Source organism: Carya illinoinensis, chromosome 13 (assembly GCF_018687715.1).
Source record: "Carya illinoinensis cultivar Pawnee chromosome 13, C.illinoinensisPawnee_v1, whole genome shotgun sequence".
Taxonomy (NCBI): domain Eukaryota; kingdom Viridiplantae; phylum Streptophyta; class Magnoliopsida; order Fagales; family Juglandaceae; genus Carya; species Carya illinoinensis.
In genome coordinates this window covers 34,689,658-34,704,847 of record NC_056764.1, presented here as the reverse complement: position 1 = coordinate 34,704,847, position 15,190 = coordinate 34,689,658, and the positions used below count along the sequence as shown (strand labels likewise).

Here is a 15,190-nt window from a genome sequence, read left to right as displayed (position 1 = left end):
GCAAAACCCTCCCAACTGCTAGCCTTAGTTCCTTCTGGGAGGATCATCGAGCCCCTGCTACTGCCATTTTTAAACTCTTCCAGCAGAAGATAACATCCCCTTGAATTTCTAAGATGTTGCAGAGTGAAGACCCCATTACCCATCCTCAATTCTTTGAAAAAACCTTCGCGCCAACGAGCATCAATAGCTTCCACAACCATTCTAACCACCCAAGAAGCAGTAGCACCGTTGATGAGAATGTATAGAGCCATGCGTGTATTTCTCTTAGTAATGTGAAAATTGGCACCCACCTTTGAGAAAAGAAAAGTTTTTGACTCCACCGTAAAACACCTAGCTTCAACCATCATAACTAGGAGAAAACAGGAAGTGAAAGGGGAATAAAAGGAAAGAACTCAAGAGAAGAAAACAGAGGGACAGAGGAAAATCAACTCCGGCGAGGGGCGCTGGAGAGAAGCATGCGTGCTTGCATGCTAAGTGTACGGAGAGAGTGTATGGAGTACTCCCTATTCTTTCTTTTTGCAGTGATTCTTATCTAGAAAACAATAAAATAATGTGCAACATGACTGAGTAACGACTGAATACAAGACTGAGCATTCTTTGAGTAATTCTTCAATCACACAATTTCAAGTAGACTTTTCCTTGAAAGAAGCTCCCAAATAAAGCCAAGAAACTTCATAGGCAAAGAGAATACCTTGCACCCCAATATGCTATCTCTACTATGCACATTAGAAAGATTTCCTATTGGAACCAACTTTGACTTTTGCCAAATTCACTTCCAACCTAGAAGCAACTTCAAAGTATTGAACAAGTGGTCCTCGAAGAGTAGAGGTGAGCTGGGTTTACCCTAGGAAATATCATGGTGTCATTTGCAAACAATTGATGCCAAAGATTACCACCCCACATAGAAGTTAGGGAGAAAATCTCTATCAACCTTAGTTGATAAAATTTTTCTTAGAGCCTCCATGATAATAACAAAAAGTAACAGGAATTGGAACTTGTTACAAATCGTAAGAGCTACTGAGGAAGATAGCGGAAGTGCCATTCACTAGTACAGAAGGGTGCATTGAATAGATATATTAGTTAAGATCGTCATTTTGTAAATTACCCCTTAAACCTCTCCAACAAAAAAAATGACGATCTTAACTAACCCATATATCTATTCAATGCACTCTTCTATGCTAGTGATAATTGCTATTGTTTGGAACATGATCCCTTTATGCCTTGTGTGGTGTATTTGGGATGAGAGGAATGGTCAATGCTTTGAAGATAAGGAATACTCGGTGGATGAACTTAGATGTTTTTTCTTTAATACCTTATTTCAATGGCCTTCGGCTATTGTATTTAATATAACTAGAGCCCATGATTTCCTTGTTTCGTTTTCTAATTCCTGACTTGTAACTAGGTTTAGTTTTTGTATCCTTCATGTATACTTGGCTTTGCCTTGCTACTTGTCTCAATAAAACTTCTTGTTCATAAAAAAAAAAATAATAATAATAATTCTAGCATATGTATTTCCTAGCCCTCTATGAAATCCGAGTTTCACTAATCTCATATGATCTCATGGAATTTGTCTAACATACCTATCATGGCATTTAGGGAGTGTGTTACCTAAGGGATGAGGTTGATCCAAAGTTTGGGTTGGAGTACACAACTTGGCTAGTGGTTTGGATCTTGATCTTCTTGCTTAGGGTGTGGTGCGAGTAGTGTAGCAATGGTTATGGGGCTTAGGGTTTTTAGTTTTAGCGCAAAATATAAGAGAATTTCGTGGCCTTGGAGGGGGCCTTATTTCAAGCTCATCTAATGGTAGTGAGGCTCTCATATGGGGTCTATAAATAGAGTTTGGAGGGTGTGGTAGTTCTAGTGTTGTGGGTTTAGTGGAGTGTTTGAATGTGATTTGGAGTCATAGTTGCCCTAGGAATTGTGTTGCCTTAGGAGTTGTGGTTGAAGTAGGAATAAGTTACTTGTAGCTGGAGTAGAACTAGACTTGTAATTGGAGCTAGAAGAATAGTGCAAGACGTTTCGGGTATAACCTACGTGGGCTCACTTTCATGGGTTTTTTTTTCCCCCCCTTTCCTCAAAAGATTTTTCCAAAACGTTTTTCTCTCGAGGATGTTTAGCTTGCTGATAGTTTCCTGGCGTTAGTTTGGGTGGTAAGCGACGGTCCTCACGACGGTTGTACTGGTTTTCTGTAATGGTCATGCATTCGTGTAAGGAGTTAGTTATAGGTTCTAAATGTTTCACTTTGCTTAAGGAGGGGGGCAGGGTGGTTATCACGGAAATGACGTGGAAGATGGTGGCTAGTGTAGTCCTGGGACCTTCAGCAGTAACATGGCTCGCTAAGGCCATGGATGGGTGCTCTAAGGAAGAAAAAATCAATTTTTACACCACAATAAGGGAAGGCAGCAGTAGCTTTATTGCTCAACGGTGTTCAAATGCGAGAGGACGATATCTAGCAGTGGTGGAATATGGTGTTGGAGGGAGGAGGAAGTTCATCTTTGTCCTTGAGGAAGAGGGTTATGGTTGGAGTAAAATGGGGGAGGTGTTGTGGGAGCTTTCAGATGTAAAGAGACAGAATGTAAGTCTGATGAGGAAGTCTACCAAGGCGAATCCTCAGTCTTACAGGGAGGCACTGATGGTGGTGCAACCGCAGGTGGCTCGGTCTGAATGTGAAGGTAGGCTCGTACAAGATGATGCGGCTATGGGACAGGTCCCTGACAGAGAGACATGCCTTGTACAGGGGCAGGTTGGCAGCAGACATGTAGGAGGCGTGACTGACGGGGAGACGCTGAAACTCCTTTGGGAAGCTAAGTCGCAGATAGGTGAACTGCAAATGAAGATAGATCATCTAATAAGGAAAGAGTGGGGGCGGGCACATAATGGATCGAGAGTGGGCCTGGATGGAGGGGTTGGAGTGGCCTTCAAAGAGAGGCCTTCCCATGGGCCTGGACCTTCCCATGAAAATAACCTTCCCCATGGGCCGGGACCTTCAGTTTCAACACATATTGAAGCCTTACCCATTAAAAATAAGGACCCGGGACCTTCCCGTGGGCCGAAAGCCACAAAGGATAGGAAGATCCGGAGTGTGCGACCCGACCCTTCTACGTTGAAACCAAAGAAGCTGATGATGGCGCAGGTCTAGGTTGAACAGATAACGACGGCGAAGCCTTTCCCGGTGGTACAGACAACGCAGGCGACTGCAGAGGAGCAAATTCTGCCGTCACGGGTGGAGGAAAACGCTAAGATACAGCCCCCAATATCTTTTTTTCGGGAGTGTCTCGCACAGAATCAACCGAAATTAAATGTGGTGATGTTATCACCCCAAGTTGAGGTCCCTGGTGCATATTGCGAACATCTGGAATCTTTTTCAGAGTTTGGAACGGAAAGGATTTAGGACCCCGTGATGCTCAATGAAGAAAACAAGCTATCGGGATCATCCTTACCATTTGTAAACACATAGAACCCATCGACCACACAAGTAGAGGTAGTGGGGATTGATAGCACTGATTTGTTGTTGGTTCCTGACACTCCAGAGGAAAACCAACCTTCGGATGGGATGGAGATTGTGGAGACAGTGCTGGAATGGGAGGGTCCTAATCTGTCTGAGGCGTATGGGGAGAGGAATCCATTTCCTCTAGACTGTTTGTTACCCAATGAAGGTGAGATGTTGGATTGGGTGTTTAAAAAGGTAAAGGATATTCAACATATAGTGGGTATGGAGTGTGTGGGTTATGAAGAACAATTTATGGCGCTCCTCACAGCTATTGAGGTGGGTCATTCGCATTCTAAGAATAAGGGTGCTAAGAAAAGTAGGAAGCTTAAGAGACTGGATTGGTCTTTGAATGAGGGAAGTTCAAGCCGTGAAAGGGTCAAAGGGAAGGGTACTTGTATTTCTTTATGAAGCCAAAAATTGTGTCTTGGAATGTTCGGGGGTTGAACGAGAGTAATAAGCGAGCACGAATAAAAAACTTGTTGCGAGATTGGCGGGCGGATATTATTTGTTTACAGGAAACCAAATTGAAATTGGTGACTAGAAATATAGTGAGAAGTGTATGGCATTGTCCTTATGTAGAGTGGGTCTATCTGGCTTCGAATGGGGCTTCGGGGGGTATCATTGTGATGTGGGATAAAAGGGTAATGGTAAAGATGGAGGAGTTCATAGGGGATTATACGGTGGCATGTTCTTTTAAGATGGTAGAGGATAATTTTTGGTGGGCTTTTGCAGGAATTTATGGACCGAATGTAGACAACAACAGGCATCTCCTATGGGAAGAACTTCCTGGTGTACACAGTTGGTGGGACCTTCCTATGTGCATAGGAGGGGATTTTAATGTTATAAGATTCCCCAGTGAAAGATCTGGGGTCAATCGACTACAACCAGCGATGACAGAGTTTTCCGACTGCATATTTGACTTGAATATGGTGGACCTTCCACTCATGGGTGGTCTTTTTACTTGGTCTAATAGTCAAACATGGTCTCGGCTAGATAGATTTTTAATATCGCTGGAATGGGAATGTCATTATCCGGAGGTATGTCAATGGCGATTACCGCGCCTAGGCTTAGATCATTTTCCAATTTTACTGGATGGAGGAGGCATTCATTGCGGGCGTCGTTATTTCAAGTTTGAAAACATGTGGCTAAAAAGCGAGGGCTTTGTGGACAGGGTAAGGAATTGGTGGTCTTCTTATCAGTTTAATGGTACTCCCCCTCATATTCTCACAAGCAAATTGAAGGCTCTTAAGGAGGATCTAAAACTTTGGAACACCCAAAGTTTTGGAGATGTAGGGGAACAAAAGAAAAACAAGATGGAGGAATTACAAGTTCTAGAAAGGCTCAATGAAGATAGATCGCTTACTGCAGAGGAAATTTCTAGAAGGGCAGTGTTGACCGCTGAGGTCGAAGGGGTATTATCTCTTGAAGAGATCTCTTGGAGGCAGAAGTCAAGAGCATTGTGGCTGAAGGAAGGGGATCGAAATACAAAATTCTTCCATAGAGTGGCAAACTCTAATAGGAGGAATAATACCATCGAGATGCTGAAAATCAATGGTAGTGAATGTACAGAGGTTCCTGTGATCCGAGAACATGTGCTGAATTTTTTTGAACGACTATTTACAGAAAGAGAGGAATGGAGGCCAAAATTGGATGGACTTGAATTTGATTCGATTGAGCCATAGACAGCTTCATGGTTGGAAAGGGCTTTTGAGGAAGAGGAGGTGTATAAAGTGATCAGACGAATGGGAAAAGATAAAGCACCAGGACCAGATGGTTTCTCGATGGGTTTCTTCCAATCTTGCTGGGAGGTGGTAAAAGAGGATATTATGAATGTCTTTCAGGAACTTTTCTTGTGTGGGAAATTTAAGAAAAACCTGAATGCGACTTTATTGCCTTAATCCCGAAGAAGACCGAGGCTTCGGAAGTGAAGGACTTTAGGCCCGTTAGTCTCATTAATGGGATTTATAAAATCATCTCAAAGGTACTAGCAAACAGGTTGGGTGAAGCCATTGGTAAGATAATTTCAAAACCACAAAATGCCTTTGTTAGAGGTTGTCAAATTCTAGATTCGGTCTTAATAGCCAATGAATGCTTGGATAGTAGATTAAAGTCTGGTATTGCAGGGATCATTTGTAAACTAGACATGGAAAAGGCATATGACCACGTAAATTGGGAATTCCTAATTTATCTAATGAAGAGGTGTGGTTTTGGGGAAAAATGGTGTAGGTGGATTAGATGGTGCATCTCAACGGCAAGATTTTCAGTGTTGATCAATGGTAGTCCAGAAGGTTTTTTTAACAGTTCGAGGGGGTTAAGACAGGGGGATCCATTATCCTCATTACTCTTTGTCATCATCATGGAGGCTCTGAGTAGGATGTTAACGGCATTAGTTACCAATGGTCTGCTGGCTGGATTTTCAGTGGGTGATCTGAATAGGGGTCTAATCTCGATATCCCTATCTAGGACTACCTTTCGGGGCCGTTTCACGATCTGTTGCTATTTGGGATCCAGTGATTGAGAAGATAGAACGAAGATTGGCTGGGTGGAAGAGATTGTATTTGTCAAAAGGAGGCCGTGTGACCCTGATTAAGAGTACTCTTTCTAACTTACCTACATATTTCCTATCTTTATTCCCTATTCCAGCTTCCGTGGCAGCTCGGATAGAAAGGTTGTACTGTGAGTTCCTGTGGAGTGGGATGGGAGATGAATTCAAGTTTCACTTAATCAGTTGGGATAAGGTTTGCAGACCTATTTCCTCAGGTGGGTTGGGGCTAAAGAACCTAAGAACTTTCAATCGGGCATTGCTCGGGAAATGGTTATGGAGATACAATATGGAACTGGAAGCATTATGGAAATTAGTTGTTGAGAGCAAACATGACAGCCTATGGGGGGGATGGTGCACTAGAGAGGGGACTGGGCCTTGTGGGGTGGGGATTTGGAAGCATATAAGAAGAGGGTGGGGGGTTTTTACCAACCATACGAAATTTTGGTGGGGGAGGGCACACGTATAAAATTTTGGAGAGATATATGGTGCGGGGAGGAGGCTTTGAAGGATTCTTTTCTGTCAGTATTCCGAGTGGCTTCTGACCCAGAAGCTTAGGTGGCGGATCTTCTGGTTCGTTCTGGGGACCAAGTCCATTGGAATATCATTTTCTGTAGAACAACACAAGATTGGGAAGTAAACAGCTTCGCGGATTTTTTCAATCTAGTGTACTCTATGAAGATGAACGGAAGGCATGAAGATAAGCTGTGGTGGAAACCTGTGGATAAGGGTACTTTCTTGGTTTGCTCTTTTTATAAGGCCCTTACAACTATACCAAATCCTCATTTCCCATGGAAAAGCTTGTGTAGGAATAAGGCGCCTCCCAAAGCTCTTTTCTTCACCTAGACAACAGCGTTAGGAAAGATTTTGACTACCGATAACTTACGTAAGCGTCGGATTATTATTACCGATTGGTGTTGTATGTGTAAGAAATCTGGTGAGTCAGTGAACCATCTCCTGTTACATTGTGAGACAGCTAGAGCTTTGTGGTATGAAGTTTTCAGTCGAGTAGGGCTAAGCTGGGTAATGCCGGAGTCAGTGGTTGAGTTATTGGCCAGTTGGGAGATGCCGGGCGGAGATTCTCAAATCAAAGCAGTGTGGAAGATGATCCCTATTTGCATTATATGGTGCATTTCGCAAGAGCGCAATGAGAGAACATTCGAAGATAAGGAGTGCACATTAGAGAAGCTTCGTTGCTATTTTTTCAGTACTTTATTTCTGTGGACTTTAGCTATAGACTTTAAAGTACTAAATGTACATGATTTCCTTGCGACTTCTATAGCGACCTAGATAGGTCTTAGCTCTTGTATACCATCTTGTGTACTTGGGCTATGCCTGTTATTATTAATACTACCGTTTACTTGTCAAAAAAAATAATACTTGGGCTTGCTCATACTTACATGGGCCTAGTGGGTTTGAACCTAGTGGGCTTGGGCCTAATGGTCATGGTGGGTTTCTAAATCTTCATAAATTTAGTCCTTCATAATGAGGGTCTAATCCTTGGTGCCCAATAATTAACCTCAAGGTATAAACATGGGCTCAAGTGCCTAATTTAAATGTAGCCCTAATTTACTCTCTAAAAATATAAACCCTAATTATAGTATAAACCCTAACTTTCCTAAAATAGAAATCTCAAAAGTTCAGGATGTTACACACACATTTTTTTTTTTTTTTTATAGGTATAAGGAAAGATGGAGAAAACTTGCAGTAGATATTTTTAGAGGCATTGAAAGAAATAAACCCCCACTTGAAAACCGCCAAAGAGCAATCAATATTTGCCTCAATGAACACACATATATATTAAAACGTGTATGTTAAAATTTCAATTACTTTTATTATTTAGATATTCTTCTAAAAAAATGCTAATTGTACTTAAGAAAAACTTACAACTTCTATGAAGAATTACTTTCGGAACAATTCTCTTGGAGACAATGCCTGGATGGTCTTATTTTTGAGTCGATTGATCACTATGAAGCAAGTTGGCTAGAGAGACCATTTGAGGAGGTGGAGGTTTGCAAGGTAGTGCGAAGTATGGCAAGTGATAAAGCTCTAGGTTCGGATGGGTTCACTATGGCTTTCTTTAAGGCATGCTGGGAAGTAGTTAAAGATGACATCATGAGCTTCTCCCATGAGTTTCATGAATGAGGTACTTTAAAAAAAGGCCTTAATGCTACATTCATTGCTCTTATTCCAAAGAAGCCAGGAGTGGTGGAGATGAAGGATTTTCGCCCGATTAGCTTGGTGAGTGGAACGTACAAAATTCTTTCGCAGGTTTTGACTAATAGATTTAGTACGGTATTGGAGAATATCATTTCCAAGCCCCATAATGCCTTCATACGAGGTCAGTAAATCCTCGATTCTGTCCTCATTGCCAATGAATGCTTGGAGAGTTGCATCAAGTAGGGTGTTCTAGGGTTATTATGCAAACTTGACATGGAGAAGGTATATGATCGAGTAAACTGGAATTTTTTGTTACACATGCTTGAGAGGTGTGGACTTTGAGGGAGATGGTGCTCTTGCCAACATTCTAAAGTCTCCACCTTGCCAATGAAGTATCTCGGTCTTCCTGTGGTTGCCTCCTCCAAGTTGCAGTCCATCTAGGACGGGGTGTTGGAAAAAATGGAGCAGAAACTAGTGATTTGGAAGAGGATTTATTTGTCCAAAGGTGGTAGAGTTATGTTGATAAAAAGTACTCTTTTCAATCTACCAACCTACTTCTTATCTCTTTTTCCAATACCATGCTAGGTGGTTTATTGCTTAGAGAAGTTGCAACGAGATTTCCTAAGGGGGGAATAGATGAAGACTTCAAGTTTCACTTGGTGAACTGGGCTACAGTTTGTACCCCAATACGTGAAGGTGGGTTGGGAATTCGTAATTTGTTGGTTTTCAACAAGGTTTTATTGGATAAGTGGCTATGGAGATACCATGAGGAGAGGGGAGCTTTGTGGAGAGTTATCATAGATTTAAAATATGATGGATTGTGGGGAGGATGGTACTTGAATGAGGTGAGCGAACCTCATGGGGTGGGGCTTTGGAAACACATCCGAAGAGGTTGGGCAAACATTCATCGATACACACGTTTTGCAGTTGGGGATGGTTCCAAACTTAAATTTCGGACTGATTTATGGTGTGGACATCGAGTCCTTAAGGAAGCTTATCTAACAATATACAGCATCACACTAAGACGAGAGGCTTCAGTCGCAAAACTCATGGATCTTTCTAGTGGCTCTCTCCAATGGAATATCACGTTCCTTAGAGCTGCCCAAGATTGGGAAATTGACACATTTATAGATTTCTTTAATCCGGTGTATAATTGTAGAGTGAATGGAGGAGTTGATACGATTTTGTGGTCACCATCCAAGAAGGGAAGATTTACTGTACAATTGTATTATAAGTCCCTTATGAAACATTCTACAAGACCGTTCCCATGGAAGAACACATGGAGGACCAAGGATATCTAAAAGCTTCTTTTTTTGTATGGACAGATTCATTAAGGAAGATTCTCACCTTAGATAGTCTATGGAAATGCCAACTCATTGTGTTGGATTGGTGTTATATGTGCAATAACTGTGGGAAATCGGTGGATCATTTATTACTGCATTGGGACGGACATAGCCATGAGTTTGTGCAATGATATATTTGCTAGAGTGGGGCTCCATTGGGTGATGCCATGAAGGGTTGTGGATTTTTTGGCCAGCTGGCAAGACATCTGAGGTACCACTCAAATTGTAGCTATGTGGAAGATGATACCGATCTGTCTATGGTGGTGCATATGGATGGAGAGGAATGGTCGAAGTTTTGAGAATCTTGAATGGACAATGGACGAGATGAGAACTTTATTTTTTCATACTCTACTCCATTGGTCGATTGTAATAGACTTTAATGGCATGAACATACTGATTGATTTTCTTGTATCTTTAGCCACTCATGCATGGGTGTTGCTCTTGTACATGTCCAGTGTACTTGACTTCGCCTATTTTAATAAATTTCTTATTTACTGATAAAAAAACTTATAAAAATTTCTTATTTATTAATAAAAAAACTTATAAAAAACTTACTTCTCCACATGTTAGCTATTGATATACTAAAAGTTATGAAATTTTGAATTTCAAAAGAAAAATGACGAAATGAGTCTTGTACGTAAAATTCATTCTTCTATATTAATTGGGGATTTGACCATACTTATCTCAAAAAAAAAAAGAAAAAAAAAAGAAAAAGAAAAAGAAAAACAAAGAAGACTCAAGCCACATCCAGGCCCATACTCCAATAGGAGTAGCTAAGATTATAATTGGAGCCACTTGAAATTCGTTATAAAAGGCAAGAACTTCTCCTTTCCCAAGCAATGTGGGATCCCATTTATCACCTTTCTATAACACAATTACACACAAAATCCAGGGTATTACATTATAAAGAAAAAGAATTTGAATAGCATTATAATTGTGTTGTTTAGAATTTATAATTCTATTCTATTATTGTAAAAGTTGAAATTTATTTGTGATCAAACTTCTTGAGACAGAAAAACCATGCCATTTTTTCATGTGTGACATCTGTTTTCTCAGTATGAATTTTTATTTTTGTGTTATTCATGGTTGATCTTAGGTTCTCAAGTAATGTGGTTAAGGATGTTGTGAATTATCAGACCATCTATTCGAAGGATATAGCAAGGTCTATTCTGACTGAAGGTGGCTGGTCAAACATACTGGTAATTTAGTCATTGGAGTAATACAGTGATTCATCAATTAGAGTTTATAATACTGTGCAATTTCATCTGAGATTTAAAAGAGAAGTATGCTGTTACAGTTTGGTGCTTTAGATTTTTTTTATAAGTAAAAGAACGGCACTTTATAATTTCTTTTATAGAGCAACCTTTTACCATATCTTTATTTTGCAATTACCTCAGTGCTCAGGGAATAAACTTCAGCACCCTGTGGATCTAGCACTTGTCTTTGTTGGTAGAGAGGTAAGGAATCTTTGAATTGCTTTAAATTCATCATATAAACTTATTATTTAGGTTCATGTTTCCATTTTGAGTCATTTCACTTTTGTAAACCACTCATTACTAGAATATTATACAACCAATTATTATTATAATTATTGTTGTTATTATTATTATTATTATTATTATTATTATTATTTTCATGACTTGTATAAAAGCTAAACGCCATTTGTCTTAGAATAAATTGTCTAGACATTAGTCTAGAATATATTCTAGAGTCGAAATTGACATTTTTTTTCCTTGTATTCTCATATTACTTGAAGACTATATTTTTGACATTATAAGACCATTTGTCTTATAATGTTATATGTCTTATAGGACACAACTATAGCCCAAAGGTTGTAGCTAGTGAATTTTTGCATAGCAGTATCACGTTTACATCAGACTCGTATGACTACTTTCAGACATGAGACCTTGATCACTTAACCAACTATACTACTCACACTTTAAGGCCATGTTTGGTTAATTAAATTTTGAAAATTTGTTTGAAAAATCTTGAGATGTGTTTTTGTTGGGTTTTGTGAAGGCAGATAATTTGAATAAATTATTTTTGAAATATGTTTTGTACTGGGATTTTTGAAAGTGGATGGGAACGGTTGAAAAGTTGTTTAAATATACTTTTTTTGGGATATTTTTCTTTTGGTTTTTGACTTTTCACTTAAATCTAAGCAAATGATTTGATGAAAAGTTGAAATGGTAATTTTTTGAGATTGAAAGATGTTTGGTTCAAAGTTCTCTCTCTCTCTCTCTCTCTCTCTCTCTCTCTCTCTCTCTCTCTCTCTAATTTTGAAAATTGAACTTAACCAAACATGGCCTAATATTCCAACAAATCTTCATCTTCTCGTGAGTTTTCTACCATAGTGCATCAATCTACACGTTGCTTATTCTGCCTTATGACTGTAGCCTTTTCTCTTATAAATTTGAGGGTGGCATATCTCTATCATGTCCAATACTCACCATTTGAGCACCTTTATCAGCAATGGAGCTAACTTGGTAGTGACCTCACATTGCAAGGGGAGTCACCAATGCACACAGTCACCTTAATTTGGGAGTGGGAAAAACTTAAAAGAACTTACTCCTTGTGTTTTTATGAACTGTACAGTGTTAAGAGCCCATGTAATGCTTTATACTGACAATGCTTAGCTTTCTGAAAGAAGCAGTTATAGGGGTGATTTAACGACATTCCCTTGCTTGCTGCAGTTGCGATCTTCAGATATTTCAGCTGGCAAACATGCAGACTCAGCTATTGTTGACTTGCTCAAGGAAAGTAGAGTCTGCCCAAGTGCATTTAACCAGTGTTTTACAAGAAGTTTATAATTTCCGTAAATTGCATAAATTCTCCAACTTTCTGATTTAATGGTTAGCATTCCATGTGCTTGAACAGGTCTCTTTCACAAGATCTAAATTCTCTATTGCATTCCCATATATTGCTGCATCGGAGGAGGAGACGATGGAAAATTTGTTGGTTTCAGGTTTTATGGAAACTTGTGGGCATAATTTAGGAATCTCCAATGTTACTTTCCTGGGGTCCTGTTCTGTAGAGGATGGGAAGTTTCAAAAACTTGCAGACCTGCACTCAGTACATGTAATATCAACTTGGCAAATTATGACATTATGATATTTTGAGGTATATGAAAAAAGAAATGATGCTGTTTATAAACCATTGCATGAGCAGGATTATCTGGTTTCAAGGAGTGGAAAGAGGCAGAAGGGGCAAGCAGATTTGGTTGTGTTCTGCCATGGAGGGTCTCATAGCTCAAAAGATCTTGACCAACCAGAGTCTGAGAGTATGTCTAGCTACAACCGTTTATATGGTTGTCAGAAATTGTTTGATCTACTTCATATGTCAAGTTAGTTTAGCCATTTGAATTTGTCGGTCAAATCTGCAGGTGAGATTTTGTCTGAGCTGATCAACTTTGTGGAGCAGTCTGGAGCGAAATATGCAGCTCTGTATGTTTCTGATCCCTTAAGGTCTCCTCATTATCCTTCTTCTCAGGAGCTTGGGAGGTTTCTCGCTGAAAATGCCTCAGGAAATCAATCAGCCAATTCTACAATCTGTGATGGAGTTTGCCAGATTAAATCATCACTTCTGGAGGGACTTCTAGTTGTAAGTTGTTGATTGTCCATTTCACATAAGAAATTTTCATTTGATGGTGCTTTTGTTTTGTTGTTGAATCTATACTTTGTGAAAATCTTGACTTTCTGCCGTTCCATATGACAGATTACCTGCCTGTTTGAAAGCGTTCCACTGCATGATGGTTTAGGCTACCTGTGCCTTTTTATTGTTTTACAGTGTCTATGTAAAAAGGACCAAGTTTTAATTAGATCAAATTACTTGAACATCACAATAGGCACAATGACCTCTAAAGTATATGACATTTACAATGTAGACGTCATCCTCAATTTTCCGTTGACTGTTATGTCTGGAATAGAGAGCACAAATTATATTTCAAGGATGAAAAATTTCTATTTATCATCCTTTTTATCGTCATCCCCTCAATATCCCTTGTTGTGACATCAAATATGATTGGCACACAAGTGGAGTATAACAAATAGTTTCCAGTCATTAAGACCACATTGATGGGAGGATGATGCTAAAAGGGATGGTGAGTAACGTTACTCTTTCAGGATTCCAGCAATGTCAAAACTCATGTCTGTAACCAAAACATATCTGCATCATGTTTTTGGTAGCACTTCCCATCCCTCAAAAAAGTAGGGTGGATTTACACAACCATGTTTTAAACGAAGGGCATTTTTGTAAAATGCCTTATTACTTTCATTGTAGTTTTGTCTACTTGGTAACATATTTCTTATGAATGACTGGTTAATCATGAAGTAGTACAACACCCTTAAATATGAGTTTTTGTCGGAGGACTTGCCTAGATTATTTTTCATCGAGGCTTGAGAATGTTCAGTTAATTTTTTCTAGTATTGTTAAAATAAATGTTTACTTGACCCCAGATTGTGAGAGTAACAGCAGGCACTGTTTGGTAGTCACTAGTCAGTGAATGAGGGCCCTGTTAGTTGCTTCCTGCTGCTGCTGTTGCAGTGTCTCCTTATCTCTCAACTCAATTAGACTTTAATTTCTACTAATTGGGGTTCTTCTGACTCCTATTGTGGCTTGACATTTTCCGGGAAGATCACTTGTCGTGGTCCTTGCCCCTGGCCCAGTGGTTACACAGGTTCAGGAGGGTTCCTCATGCTCTCAATTTACCATTAATATACCAGAGTGTCTCCTATTCGTGAGACATCCATTCATTACTATTCTCTTAGAGAAGTTTTCTTGGCCTTTAACTTGTTAACTTATATTTTTCATAACATCCATCCCTTGGAAGCATTCTGCTACTATCCTATCTCCATATTCAGGATTTTTACAAAACTCAATAGCTACTGAGGTTGGATAATAATACATACCACAAAAAGGATTATCCTAAAATATTAAATACATCTTAGATATCAATAATAAAATCTGCTTCCTCGATTTTCACTCAATTGTCTTTACCAAATATCAAGCTTATCAGAAATCTGGTAGCTAAATTTAGTTCAATAGTCTTTATTCTAATTTTAGTTGTATGCATTTGTAAATCTTTTTATGCATGCGTAGATATACATCGTGTCCCAAGAGCACGAAGGCAGATGGACAATCATTGTACATATTTTCGTACAGAAGTACTTGTTCAAGGCTTAGCCTACAATTCCTCCCCCTCTCCTTGCTTTTCTCCCTTTTTCTTTCTACTTTTAGGTTTTATTTCGTGATGGGTATGCAAACATTGTTATGTGCATGTAGTGATTTGATTGCTTCTTCCAATCTGTTTGGTTCTATATATCCTCACATAATGTTCTAACACAATTGCTTCTCCGATGCTTCAGGCCATTGTTTTGCTCATAATCTTAATATCGGGTATTTGCTGTATGATGGGCATTGACACTCCAACAAGATTTGAGACACTCCAAGAGACTTGATTTGTTCCGTTTGCAAGGTAATACCTATCTGATGTGGTCCTAGTCTTCTATTTGAGGTATTGGTGAAGTTGTTTGGAACACAGTTGCAGCGGACAATGATGTTTTAGCGTGCAATTCACTTGCTCTAGGACAATATATTGTGTTGAAATAATGAAGAATCATGTAAATTTTGTCAAATTATAATGTTCATTTCATATTA

At 39.4% G+C, this 15,190-nt stretch overlaps 1 protein-coding gene across 3 annotated transcripts in view; it reads left to right on the top strand.

The window, feature by feature from the left end:
- The window catches only part of LOC122291340, a 30,192-nt gene extending 15,002 nt beyond the window's left edge, over nucleotides 1–15,190 (top strand). For 2 of the 3 annotated variants that reach the window (XM_043099021.1, XM_043099020.1), the window contains exons 3-9: nucleotides 10,632–10,734; nucleotides 10,933–10,992; nucleotides 12,229–12,291; nucleotides 12,413–12,613; nucleotides 12,701–12,815; nucleotides 12,918–13,135; nucleotides 14,899–15,190. In XM_043099021.1, the coding sequence (XP_042954955.1) occupies nucleotides 10,632–10,734; nucleotides 10,933–10,992; nucleotides 12,229–12,291; nucleotides 12,413–12,613; nucleotides 12,701–12,815; nucleotides 12,918–13,135; nucleotides 14,899–14,991 (853 nt within the window). In that variant the 3' untranslated portion in view covers nucleotides 14,992–15,190. The remainder of the gene's footprint in view (nucleotides 1–10,631; nucleotides 10,735–10,932; nucleotides 10,993–12,228; nucleotides 12,292–12,412; nucleotides 12,614–12,700; nucleotides 12,816–12,917; nucleotides 13,136–14,898) is intronic. The other variant, XM_043099022.1, reaches the window with a different exon arrangement.